The 13,859-nt window shown below is 50.5% G+C and overlaps 1 protein-coding gene across 2 annotated transcripts in view; it reads left to right on the plus strand.

Moving 5' to 3' along the window:
- The window catches only part of fmnl1a (formin-like 1a), a 77,687-nt gene that overhangs the window by 33,213 nt on the left and 30,615 nt on the right, over positions 1-13,859 (plus strand). For both annotated transcript variants that reach the window (XM_039739446.1, XM_039739445.1), the window contains exons 3-10: positions 488-571; positions 667-740; positions 5,544-5,627; positions 8,655-8,798; positions 9,601-9,709; positions 9,795-9,871; positions 9,952-10,045; positions 11,932-12,006. In XM_039739446.1, the coding sequence (XP_039595380.1) occupies positions 488-571; positions 667-740; positions 5,544-5,627; positions 8,655-8,798; positions 9,601-9,709; positions 9,795-9,871; positions 9,952-10,045; positions 11,932-12,006 (741 nt within the window). The remainder of the gene's footprint in view (positions 1-487; positions 572-666; positions 741-5,543; positions 5,628-8,654; positions 8,799-9,600; positions 9,710-9,794; positions 9,872-9,951; positions 10,046-11,931; positions 12,007-13,859) is intronic.

The following is a 13,859-nucleotide window of genomic DNA, read 5'->3' on the forward strand; positions in this document are numbered from 1 at the left end:
TGGCCATGCCCAAGAGGTCATTAAAGGCCTGGCAACATACAGTAAAATGGCAACAGGACCGCGGCGCTAGGCTTTGACCACACACAAGCAGATTTAATTCGACGTGTGCGCATTTCTCAAGTGGGCATACAGTAAAACGTACATCAAGACTCTGCCAGTATCGCCCCCTGCTGTTCATCACCATCTATTACTTGGCTCATGACACCTTTCACTCCTGGCATGTCAAAAAGAGTTCTCCATAGAGTCTCTCCCTACAAACAATGATGATGATGATGATGATGCCAGGCACCGATCTGCTTCAGATTGATCCGCAGAGCCTCTATGGGAGCCACACTGCTAATCCACCCAAATCTGCTGAAGCCCCTTTGTTCCCACCGCACCAGCATTCCTGTAGGCCTGACATTGGGGGTTTTGTGAGATCAGTGGGCAGTGGCATCCCTTGGGCCAAACCCTCAACTTAACTTTCCTTCTTTGTTGAACTCTTCAGGAGCGATTCCAGGTGAAGAACCCACCCTCAGCCTACATCACGAAACTCAAAAGCTACCTGGACCAGGGAGGACTGGGGCGCAAGGTGAGTTAAGAAACCGCCAGGCCGGGGCACCTGGGGCACACCTGCCACTGTCACAGCCCATCTCAACTGACAAACCCCCCCACTCTGTATTCCAGTTTAAGAGACGAGTGCAGGAATCCACACAGGTCCTCAGGGAGCTGGAAATCTCACTTCGGACAAACCACATCGGGTGAGTACTGGCGTGGCTGAGACGGACATCCTGTTAATCCCTGAGGGGAAACTGTCTTTTCGCATGACCTTTGGGGGCCAAAGCGTAGGGTCAGCCATCGCACATCACGCCTGCAGCAAAGTCAGGTGAAGGATTGTGTTTTTATACTGTGTCTTTAATACAGGACTTATTAAAATCCATCCATCCATCTTCTAAATGAGCTTATCCTGAGCAGACTCATGGGAAAGCTGGAGCCACTCTCGGCAGGCATGGGGCACAAGGCAGGAACAATCCTTGGACAGGGCGTCAATCCATTTAAACCTAACTGAGCAAGTTAAATGGGTTTGGGTACCCGGTAGGTCCAGCCCATGGGGTGGGTGCCAGGTGTGGCCCATTTGAAGGACACTTGGTACAAGCTGGGCACATTGTATGGTATTTTGATGGGCCTGGGATTGTCTGGAGTTCTAAAAAGGACCAGGAAAACAGTCTTGAGGAGAGGGTGGTCAAGTCTCCTCAGCTCAGCAGGTTGGCATCGCAACTCTCATCTACAAGTGCAAATTGAAAGTGAAGTGAAGCAAAGCAGAGTAACGAAAAGCAAAGAGAAGTGAAGTGAAGTGAAGCCCTCAATTAAACGTGTCACCCATATTTCACACTGACTGGTATCAGATGGGTGCTCCATACCCATGTAGATACACACTGCTCAAAAAAAAATAAAAGGAACACCCTTGTGAATGAGAGTACAGCATCAGGTCAGTGACACTTGGGGGCTGTTGACCTGCTCAGTGAAGTAGCAGAGGGGCTCGTTCATCAGTTTCAGCCGCTTTGGGGCACTAGAGGGGCAACACTGAGAGAGACGACCCCCAAAACAGGAATGAATGCTTTAACAGGTGGCGGAGGGCACTGACATTTTTCCCTCCTCATCTGTTTTGTCACTCGTTTTGAATTTGTCTACGGTTAGTGTCACTACTGGTAGCATGAGGTGGGCGATACCTGGACCCTACAGAGCTGGCACAGGTAGTCCAACTTCTCCATCAATACCACGTGGCATTGCCAGAAGGTTTGCTGTGTGTCTCTCAAGGGCATGGAGGAGATTCCAGGAGACAGGCAGGCAGTTCCTCTAGGAGAGCTGGACAGGGCCCCTCATAGAAGGTCCTTAACCCATCAGCAGGACCCACAGGTATCTGCTCCTTTGGGCAACGAGGACCAGGATGAGCACTGGCAGAGCCTACAAAATGACCTCCAGCAGGCAGGCAGGCAGGCCAATGGTGTGAAAGTCTTTGACATCTCAAACAATCAGAAACAGACTTCATGAGGGGGGCCCGAGGGCCCGATGTCCTCTAGTGGGCACCGTGGAGCTCGACTGGCATTTTCCATAGAGTACCAACATTGGCGCCCTGTAGTTTTCACAGATGAGAGCAGGTTCACCCTGAGCACATGTGACAGATGTGAAAGGGTCTGGAGAAGCCGTGGAGAACATTATGGGGGTGCCTGTGACATCGTTCAGCATGACCGGTCTGATGGGGGTCAGTGATGGTCAGTCTGGGGAGGCACATCCATGGAGGGACACACAGACCTCTACAGGCGAGACAACGGTGGGCACCGCAGGACTGCCATTAGGCATCAGGATTAACTCCTTGGAGCCACTGGTAGACCCTATGCTGGTTCCTCCTGGTGCACGACATTACCCGGCCTCATGTGGCAAGAGGGTGAAGGACTTGATACCATTGACTACCCACCACCACGCTCACTCGCCTGACACCTCAGGGTGGAACATTATGTTTGGGTCCATCCAACGCCTGTCCAGGAGCTCAGTGATGCCCTGGTCCAGATCTGGGAAGAGATCCCCCAGAACACCATCAGTCATCTCATTAGGACATTGGCATACAAACTACTGAGGACAATTTGGAGTTTTGGCCAAATGGACTCGCCTGCCTGCCACATCATTTTTTCCCTTCGATTTTTGGGATGCCTTTGAAGTCAGCCCTCCCTCTGTCGGTTGATCATTTCAGTTCCATCAGGTGATGTGCTGCCATCCTTCTGTTCCTCACACATCGCCATGTCAGTCCATAGCAGTAGAGGTGCCAGCAGGAGATCTCATGTGTTGTCTGAGTGTTCCTTTCATTTTTTTGAGCAGTTTATTTACACACTTCACCTCAGGGTCACCCACCCTATTAGCCCCCTTTTAATCTCTAGATGATGCCAGTATGATCAGAAACGTGGCCCCCAAGTGCCCCATATTCCATCATGCAGCACATTTCACAACTCACAGAGTTTTTAAAAATATGACATTCAATTCAGGGCTGTGGGAATCTCATGCCCATACTGGCAGCACTGGCACAAGGCAGGAATCAGCCCTGGACATGGTGTGAGTCCATCATAGGGGCCACTCACCACACCACACCACACACCAATTAACCTAAACTGCATGTCAGTGGGAAGCAGTAGCACTGCGCGCTGCACCACTGGGCTGCCTTCATGGCCAAACGACCTGAAGCCCCTCATACCCGAGTCATTTAAGAACCGATCATCATCTTATCCAGTCTTTAGTGGTGGGCCCGCGTCCAGGCACTTGAGTGTCACGTGCTGAGGCAGCAGTGGGACGGATGATTCTGGGGCAGGATGCTCAGTCTCCGCACCTCCTGTCCTCACACACGTCCCAGTGGCCACCAGTGACTGTTCTCATGTTGGTATAAATGAGCCCCCCTTAACGGACCACACAAACTGTTTTGTGCTCGCTGCTCAAGTACTGCACAGAAATACACAAACGTGACCCGTGGTGCCCACTATAATTTCACCTTGTCTCATTCACACTCAGTAGTTGACCCCCTAAGCAAGCAGCTGTGATTGAGCGTAAAGACTAATACAATAAAAGGCGCTACAAACAATGTAGTACATGATGTTCTCAGTAAATGTATTGTTAACGGGGCCATTGTCAAGAAACTGACGGCACACGTCGGTAACAACCCAAGAAATCCACACATACAAAGAAATCCAAACCAAAAAGTCCATAAATGACGTGATGTGTAATAAAGTGGAATGACACGGGGAATAAGAATAAACATCTAATACGTAGTAGAAAAGCCTTTGTGGGTGATGACGGCTTCAAGACGCCTCCTGGATGGAGAAATGAGTCGCATGCATTGCTCAGGTCGGATTTGGGCCCAAACTGTCTTCAGATCTCAAAGGGTCCACGGGGGTCTCTTCTCTGAACTCTGATCTTCAGTTCTCTCCATAGATCTTCAGTTCAGGTGACTGACTGGGCCCTTCCAGCAGCTTCTTCGTTTTCTTTATTCTCTGACACCAACTGAGGGTTTCCTTGGCTGTGTGTTTGAGGTCCTTGTGCTTTACTGAAATATCCAGAATCCTGGTAGAAGGCAGCAGATTCTTCTCAAGAATGTCCCGCTCCATTTCTCCATTCATCCTTCCTTCAGTTATATGAAGTCTGCCAGCCCCACACCGTGATGTTCTCACCTCCAAACTTCACTGTTGGTGTGGTGTTTCTGGGCTGATGATGTGCAGACCCATTTCTCCTCCAATGACATCCAAAGAGTTCCACGTTGCTCTCCTCTGACCCGACTCTACTCTCCCAGTTATTTCATTTTCTTGTCCAAATGTTGTGCAGCGCACTTTCAACGACCTTTGACATGCTTGTTCTTCAGCAGTGGTGAGGCCATGGCGGTGGAGTGCATCGCTTACTGGACCTGCTAAACGGCTGGTGGTCCTTGGCTCTTCCGATTCTTCTTTTGACTCTGAGTGCCTAGTGGTGGCCGCTTTATGATGTTCTTTCCACTTGTGGATTACGGCGCCAATGGTGCTCACTGGGACATTCAGAAGTTTAGACGGACGTCTGTCACCAACGCCATCGGTAAGGTCGTGAAGGTCTTGAGAGAGCTCTATACTTTCACCCATCACGAGATGCTTCTTGTGTGACACCCTGGTAATGACCAGTGGATATTCATTGGCACTGACAGGGGGGCTATCAGGAGTGACAGACGTCAGCTGCTTTCTTGGCTTTCCAGGCCTTCATGCACCTCCTGTTCTTCATGTGTTCAGTTCTCACCCCCCGTGTCCTTCCACTTTATTACACATCACGTCATTGATGGACTTACTGGTTTGGATTTCTTTGTAAGTGTGGATTACTTGGGTTGTTACCAACGTCTGGTGTCAATTTCACGTCGATGGCCCCATTAGTAATAAATTTACTGAGGAATACGTTGACGCGTTCAATGCTTATTTTATATCCGTATGTCCACTACTAAAGAAGAGCAATATAAAGTTTAGCTGCCAAAGATGGTGGCTCCATGGTGGTCAGTTCTGTTGCCACCTAGGGTCAAGTCACTACCCATGAGTACTCACTGGGTACTCATATCGCCCCCCACCATCTCAAAGTCACGCACACACCAGGTTAATTAGTGTGTTACGCATGTGGCCTACGGAGGACTGGCAGCCTGTCCAGTGGTGGCTCGTAATGACCAGCCATATAAGGGCCACGCTAAGAAAATGGATGTTTGCCCCCCAAAGGGTTCTGTGATGGTGCCGGTGCTACATCATAAGTACACAAACAAAGTGTGGATGAGAAGAGGCCATTGAGCTCATACCAGCTTGCCAGTCTCTAACCAGCCAACATGTGCAAAACACCACCAGGCACAGGTGGCACAAGTTGCCACTCACTGGCTGCTCAATACGAAGGGGGGTTTCCAGCAGCCATGGCGGTGACCACTTCAACAGTGCTGGCGTGGCTCTCTGCCTACTAGCCACAGATTCTAGCACCCCTGGCACTGCCACCTTACCTGAGTTCTTATGAAGTCTGTCTTCCCTTTTCAGGTGGGCACAAGAATTCCTCAACAAGGAGAACAAAGGTCTGGACGTGTTGGTGGACTACCTGGCCTTCGCCCAGTGTGCTGTGACGTGAGTATCTCGTTCGCTGTCTCAAACGTGCAGTGTGGCCGAGATCAGTTCATAATCGGGCCAAATTACAGACCTTTCACGCAGGACTCAACAGGTTCCTGAAGGTGGCAGTGCGCTTTATGAAGTCGCTCTTTGCTCGACTCTCAGGTCTGATGAACAAACGAGTTTAATTTTACTTTGTGCTCACGTATTGTGGCGCCAAATTACAGTGAAACAGCAGGAGGACAGGCAGGTCAGGTGACTCGCTCAGGGTCGCACAGCGGGCAGCCTTTGGCGCTTGACCACACTGCCCACCTGATGATTGAGACTGCTGTTCACAGTTCAGAAGTGGACAACTTTACGACTGGGAGATGCATGGTGGGCAGCTGGGGATCAGGGTATGAGAGGAGGCAGACGTGACAGACAGGCTGGCACTAATAAGGCACTACAAGTGTGGTGATGATGATGAGAAGGTCCCGTCCCATCTCTCTGTCATCACATTCAGTATGCTGACTCAGGTTATGATCTTGTTAAGCCTGGCACCCCATTCTCTTCAAAGCCCCCCAATACGATTCACACCGGAGGATTCGCCAGGGGGCACTGAATGTCACAGAATCATTACACCCGGGACTGACCACAGTCCAGTCCTCAACATCTCTGTTCATGGTGCTGTGGTGCCACACACTGTGCAAACCTGAGCATGGCATTCACATCACAGGCTTTATACTTTGACACGTCATAATTGAAGTCTATGAATCAGATTGGCATGGCTGACCAGTCCAAATCAAAACTGCAGACACTGGCCGGTCAGGACTGACTGACCTCAATGCAGCGTTCAAATCGAGAAGTCAGGGACACTGAAGATGGGACAAGTTGACATGTGACTGCGGAGAGGAAGTTAAATGGCTGGTCAGGTTCCACTGCCCTCTGCTGGACAAATGTATTGCATACCGACTCTGTGTCTTATATGTGCGTGAAAAGTAAGCCATTAGAAACGCCAGGGTAACGCCTCACACTTTGGGCATCACCAGTGTACACTGACTTGGCATCAAGTGCCATGGTGACCACTTTGGTTGGCTTCATGTGACTGTGCACCCCACTCATTGTTAACTGTCTGCACCCCAACTAGTGACCCTGTAAAAACATCAGCCGTCAATCAACTTGTAGAAATGCAGAACGTTCAGAATGATTGGCAAACTGCACCATCAAAGCGCCTCGGACATTGGGCAGGTGGCACTAAGGGTTAGCGAGGAGAACGTGGAGGCTAAGGTTGTCCTCCTAAAGGTCTCCTACCGGCCCCAGGGTTTATTAAAGTGCCAGACAGACCTGTCCTCTCCATATTATAGCAGGGGCTCTGATGTAATGTAGTGGACCCCTTGATCTGGCAGACACGAGGGCTTCTGTTTATTATTATCTGAGTCTCCTGCCATCCTCCAGTAGCTCTAGTAATTAATAATACACAGACTTGAGCCCCAGCAGCTCACAGTGTGCCAGGTGCTAAAGGTGAACATGAGCTCAGGTACAACAGTTACAGGATCCACACCTGCCCCTCACGTAGCCGCCTTTCTAGCTCAGCACAATAATCTCTGAAGCTCTCCTCTCTACGTTACATTGAAGTCTCCGGTATTTTAGGACCTCAAGTCCAATAATGAGTCTGGGCCCAGCGCCCAGTCTAAGTAGAGGAGCGGCTGCTCTGTTTGCCCACACTCTTTTCTTACCGTCCATCTGGCCACTGGCTAGGGCGAGGTCACTTTAAGGCCCATCTCGGGGTCACGTCCAGGCTCCGGATTGTGACCTGGACAGCCTGGACTGTCCTGCCAGAGCTTCTCCTAGTGGCCTCAATGAAAGTGGCTTTCAAGTGTGCCCACCCCAGTAACTAGCAGGGGTCCACATTTACTGTCGAGGGTCCCCGCTTCTTCCAGTAGGCAGGGAGACTTGTATTTAATCATTTATTTTTTACTAGCTGTCGCCCCCCCCGCAGCTCCGCTCATGTAGTGGTGACACAGGACAAACTTTAAAAATCAATTAAAAACAAAAAATGTAATCATTTGCATTGAGAAGAACTTCTATTGACAGCTTTTGTATCCGAGGGCCTCTTGATATCCAACATTTGTGGTTTTGCTATCGGGGTGCGAATGTCGCTGTGATCTCTTTGCCAAGAATGTAAAAAGTTGGCAAGGTATCTCTGGCCAAGCAGAAGGTAGATACGTTCTGATGCCAGATGTTGGCACTGTATGTGATCGTGTTCAGCTCTGATGGGCGAGGGTCCCCCGCGTGGCCATCATATCTCTGGCAATCAGCAGCTGCCCTCTAAAACACACGTAGCTCTGATCTCTCACTCTCTCTCAAAAACGTCACTCGTTACTCTTTAACAATCTCTAGATGATAACGTCTGCTGAACAAACAGGTATGGCTAGCTAAGTGGAGGCGAGGTGCGCTCCAACACATGGCGTGGCGACAGGTAGAGCGACTCGAATTGGAGGCTGGCGTATGAGTGAGGAAGGCCCTGCCCGGCTCCCCCCTCTTGAGACCCCGCCTCTCCACTCCTGTGGCCCCGCCCACAGCCTCTCTCTCGGATTCGCACGAATAAATCGGTGCCACAACCGAACTATAGTGCTTGAGAGAAGTGGCGGAATCAACCGGAATGTTCAAGAAAATTCTAGAAAGCAACCCGATCTAAATCCGTTAAGTAGTTCTCTCGTGAAAAGCAGACAGACATACAGACAGACAGACGTTGGATTTTATATAAATTGAGATCAACTCCCCACTGCCATTCTGCAGCTGTACCCGCTCTCCTGAGGCCCATATGACTAACATGTGGACTAGCGCCCCCTGGCTCTGTCACAATGATTGGCGCCATTGCTGCCGTAGTCCACATTTTTGTTCCTGTGTTCCTTTCCTGTTTTGCTCCTCTTGACCCGGTGTACCCCCCGTGTGCACCGGACTGAACTCCTCAGAACCTCAGGCTCAGACGCTAGCCATGGAGGTGTGGCGAATTCACACGGGTGCCCCACTGTCTCATTTCTGTGTGTTTGCTCACGAGTGCAGGTATGACATCGAGAACATGGACAATGGAGGGACAATGACAGAGAAAGGGAAGTCAATGGACAGATCTGTGGAAGACTTGGCCAAGAGCACCAGCAACTCGCCCACCCATGGCACACCTAAATCTGCCCGGTCGCTCACAGTCAGGTGAGTTGGGGAGTTTCACAATGTGCCTGTCTGCTAGGTGCCCTCTGTAACGTGGACTCGTTGTTGAAGCCATGCAGCTTCTGGATGGGTGGCACTGCCAGTCAGAAAATGCCACCTGAAGACATCGGGTAACCCTGATGGGTTTTACAGTTATGTGGCCAAACACTGGGCTCAAGGGTGTCACCTGTGGGTCTGTGGTGGCACTGAAGCCAGGCTCTTTAGCTGTACGGTGACGCCATCTATCTCTGGCTTGTGGTATTACAGTTAAACTAAAGTTCCTTCAGTGACTTTCATTTCTCCTTTTTTTCTGCTTCACCGGGATGTGCTTTACCAACGGTAAGCGTAACACCAAAGAACCGAGCTGGGCACGCGTTACCAGCCATGGGGTTGCCAATTTGCTTTTACTGCAAGACGAAAACAGAGCGTGTTCAGAAAAAAAAGAGTGTGGCTGAAATTGCAGGACCCCCACAGTTTGTGTGTGGCTGACTGTTATAGGATGTGCCCCAGTGGTCACAGCATGGCACTGGGTCAGTCACAATGTAACATTTGCAGACCCACTTAAATCCAGTTCACAAGGACAGGGCACCAGTCCAAAAACATCCCAAAGCCATGCCACTTAGGGGTGAGGGTGTGGGCCCTGATTGCTCCAGCTCCTCCACTGGACTGGGTGGGATGTTTGTTGTTGACACTGACCCCCAGAATACTCAGGGGCTATAAAGCGTAAGGGGCGTATGTTAGGTGTAGTCATGGTGCCCGCTCAGTCACCTTAACAAAGTTTGTCTCCCCCTGATGTCCACTGCAGGATCAACACCCTGCACAGCAGAAGGGCACTGCGAAACTCCCGCATCGTCAGCCAAAAGGACGACGTCCACGTGTGCATCATGTGCCTGCGAGCAATCATGAACTACCAGGTACACCAGCGGCAGGGGTGCCAGGGCACTGCCTCCACAAGTGTTCACCAGCTCAGCTAAGCTCCTAATGTCCTTCTTTCCCCAGTCTGGCTTCACCCTGGTGATGACCCATCCTCGCTGCGTGAATGAGATTGCGCTGAGCCTCAACAACAAAAATGCCAGGTGAGAGAAAGTGCCCGTGTCCAGCTGCACAGGCGGTCAGCCTCAGGCGCCTTCATCTTCACTTTGCCTTTTCTCTGCAGGACTAAAGCCCTGGTGCTGGAGCTCTTGGCAGCGGTGTGCCTGGTACGCGGAGGACACGACATCATCCTGTCGGCGTTCGACAACTTCAAAGAGGTCAGTCATTGACAGGTCTCCGTCAAAGTGTTCTGGACTGGACGGCAGTGCCCAGCGCTTGACTGGCCATTTCACTCACCCGCTGTCTGTCATCCAATGGTCTACTTTGGTGAGGCCTGTCAGATACCCTCAGAGCTCTGGCATTAAGAGCTGAGTGGCATTGGGACCAGTCCCAAAATGACAACTGGGGCACGTGGGTGTTGAGAAATGCACGCCAGTCAGGCACAGCCTGCATATGCCACATGGAGCCATTTGTGGGCATAACAAGGTGAAGGGCATTGGGGGTCAGGTGACAGACGTGTGTGACTGGCTCGGCGGATAACGAAGGAAAGTTCCTGTGGGAGTTTAAACACGCCAACGAGACACAGTCGTGCCCACTTCAACACACGGCAGTGGTCACTCAGCTACGCCGGGCTGTCCCGATGTTGGGCGCTCCCAGCTGGTGTGCCACACATGCACAGCTTTGCAGGGTGCCACACAGCAGGAGTCTGTTTCAGTGACAGAGAGGTTTGCCGCAGTGTGACGATGACCTGGACAGAGAGTGTCTGTATGCGCCTGACCACCAAGTTGAGCGTCCGGCTGGGTTCAGTGATCTAATGGGCGCAGCCCAGTGAGCTGGTAGTTGGACTGGGAGACGTCAAATCTCGTACGGGGAATGTGGAGAGGCCAAGATGGTCGAAATCCAAGTGGCAAGCTGTTACTGGGGTGGTGGACTGTCCATAGCAAACACAGTAGCCAAACAGAAGGTCACTACAAATATCTCAGAGCATCGGCGCCCTTCCTAATATCCCACTTCTGCTTATCGTACACAGTGAATGGAGACAACATGCAGCGTTAGAGAAATGGAAGCTATCAACGCTTTCCCAGTAGCCCCAGGTGCAAGGCAGGAACTGGCACCGGACTTGGCATCACTTTACCCAAACCCATACTGGCACTCACCATTTAGCCAATCAACACACACACGCACACACGTGGAGAACATGCAGACGTCAGAGGGATAACGCCAGCAGCGATGACAAGGACACAGAAAAGAGCAGGGGCTTGGGTGACGAGGACTTCACACCCAGTGGACCACTCAGGTGGGCTCTGCTGCACCCCTGATCTCTACAAGTGACAGCAGATTTATTCATACTTTACGTAGTACTGGGGGGCTGACCCGTGGTGGGCCGTTACGGATGTCATGAGAAATCAAGCAAAATGACACCCTGAAAAGATTACAGTCTGCCAGCTTTCGAGACAACTTGGGGTCTTCTTGCCTCTAAGCTGGCGTAATGTAATCTTTACAGGGGGTCGTTTTGCTTGACTTCTCGTTACATTCGTAATTTATGGAAAAAAGAAAATAAAAAATCTTTCACTTACCTGTGACACACTGGCGGGCCCTGCAGGCTGAGACTGGCATCGCTCCTTCTGCTACATTGACCTCCACCAGCCTGTAACAGATTCATTTAAATATCTGTGAATTAGTCGATGTGTGGGTCGTTTATTGTCGCTTATTAATGTACACATTTAATGATGTATTGTTTTATTTGTTTTTCTTCTTGGTTGTATTACTGACTTACTTATGCCAGCACTCATCCACCTCATAGCGCAGTGGGTTCATCTGAGACGTATTCACGTTTGAACTATTGATCACTGATTGACAACTCCCAGCCCAGCTCACTGGCTGTGTGAACTCATCTCCTGGTACTCTGGGTGTGCAGACTGGCACTGTAGGAGTGTTGGCACCTCTGCGCCCGTCTAGTGTTCCCTGTATTTGGTCACTGAAAAAACCAGGGTGACAAATGAAACGGACTGAGCTGATGTCCCAGTAATGACTGGTGACAGAGGGCACATGCCCCCCTCTACCCCCCCCTCTAATGACCTCGCACTCGTGTCTCTCATTGCAGGTGTGTGGAGAGAAGAATCGCTTTGAGAAGCTCATGGAGTACTTTGAAAACGAAGACAGCAACATCGACTTCATGGTGAGCGCTGCATTTCCTCAAGTCCCGTTTATGACAGTCACATGAGATCAGACGTTAAGAATGTCCCAAAGCTGACAGTTTGAATGGTGTTACGCCATAGAGGAAGGAACGAGAAGATGAGAATCGAATTTCAAGTCAGCCCAAGTTAGTTACCAGAATGCCAGTCGAATCTTTTACAGTGGATTCAGAAAGTCTGCAAACCCCGTTCACTTGCTGCACACGTCACTGTGTTATCGATTTCATTTTAAATGAATAAACTATACCCAATTTTTGCCCACCAATCTGTCTATAATGACAGAGTGAAAACGTGTTTTCAGAAAGGTTTGCAAATGTAGCAAAATATCAAAAATCTAGAAGTACTTAGACCCTTCATTCAGTGCCCACTGGCAACAATTTCAGCTTCAGTTGTTGTTGGGTAAGTCTCTACAAGCTTGGCAGTGCGGCACATGGGCAGTTGCTGCCATTCCTCCTGGCGGGTCCTCTCCAGCTGCCTTAGACTGGATGAGAAATGCCATCTTCAGGTCTCTCCATGTGGTTTAAGTGTCTGGGCTTTGAACCGTCAGCCCCTTTAAAATGAAGACCACAACGCAGTGAAGTGCGCACAGAGACTTTCTGAATCCACAATCAGTCGCTCCCTCATTTTCATTTCTGGGAATCTTATGGTATCACTGTATTTTCCATCCATCCATTATCCAAGCCGCCATATCCTAACACAGGGTCACGGGGGTCTGCTGGAGCCAATCCCAACCAAAACAGGGCACAAGGCAGGAACAAACCCCAGGCAGCCCACCGCGGGACACACACACCAAGGACAATTTCGGATCGGCAGTGCACCAAACTTGCATGTCTTTGGACTGTGGGAGGAAACCCATGCAGACACGGGGAGAACATGCAAACTCCACACTGGGAGGACCCGGGAAGCGAACCCTGACGGGTCTCCTAACTGCCAGGCAGCAGCGCTACCCACTGCGCCACCGTGCCGCCCTCACTGTTTTTTGTTAAAGGTTATTCATTTTTCTTCCTGTTATGTTTTTAAAATACCTAGGGTGCCATTTTTTGTTTTGTTTGTGGCCATCGCCATCCTGTAGCTTTGCTGCTACAACGTGCCCAGCCATTGCTAGGAGGCGTGTCCCTGACGTCACATGGTATGCTGAGTGACACGCCCAGACTGGTCTACTCTCGCTCTTTAACATTACTGTAACACACACACACACGAGTGACGCCTACAATGCCCGCCACTCCTCAGTAATGCCCACTGGGACTCATTAACAACGAGACCCACCTACACGTGTTACGTCTACCGCACTTGTCTGTTATTCTGGAGTGCAGCCTCTCAGCCTTGGTGACCCTGCAGGTCCCTGGTGATCTCCCCCTGGCATCAACTGCCCTGACATTTACTTGACTACTTCAGTCACTCCAGATATAAAGCCGAAGCACACACGTAAAAGCAATGTGGCATTTATTAAAGTATAATACCAGGGTGGCACGGTGGTAAGGAGAAGAGGTTTCATGACATAGGACTTCCCTGCATGGAGTTTGTATGTGTCTGTGGGGGTCTCTTCTGGGTGCTCCAGTTCCAGCCCACCGTCCAAAGACCTGCAGGTTAAGTGAACTGGCGATGCTAAATTGGCCCTGGTGTGTGTTTAGTGTGTCCGGGGTTTGTTCCTGCCCTGCGCCCTATGCTAGCTGGGATAGGCTCCAGCACCCCCACCCCCTCAAAAAAGGTGACACTGGCCTGCATTAAGCGCGTAAGAAAATGTGATGGCATGATAATACCAACAGAAGAAGACATAACAGGAAGTAAAAATAGACAGCAAAGTCTGAATATGAATATTGTGATGGGTGGCTCCCCT

The sequence above is a fragment of the Polypterus senegalus genome, chromosome 17, assembly GCF_016835505.1.
Source record: "Polypterus senegalus isolate Bchr_013 chromosome 17, ASM1683550v1, whole genome shotgun sequence".
Classification (NCBI taxonomy): Eukaryota; Metazoa; Chordata; class Cladistia; order Polypteriformes; family Polypteridae; genus Polypterus; species Polypterus senegalus.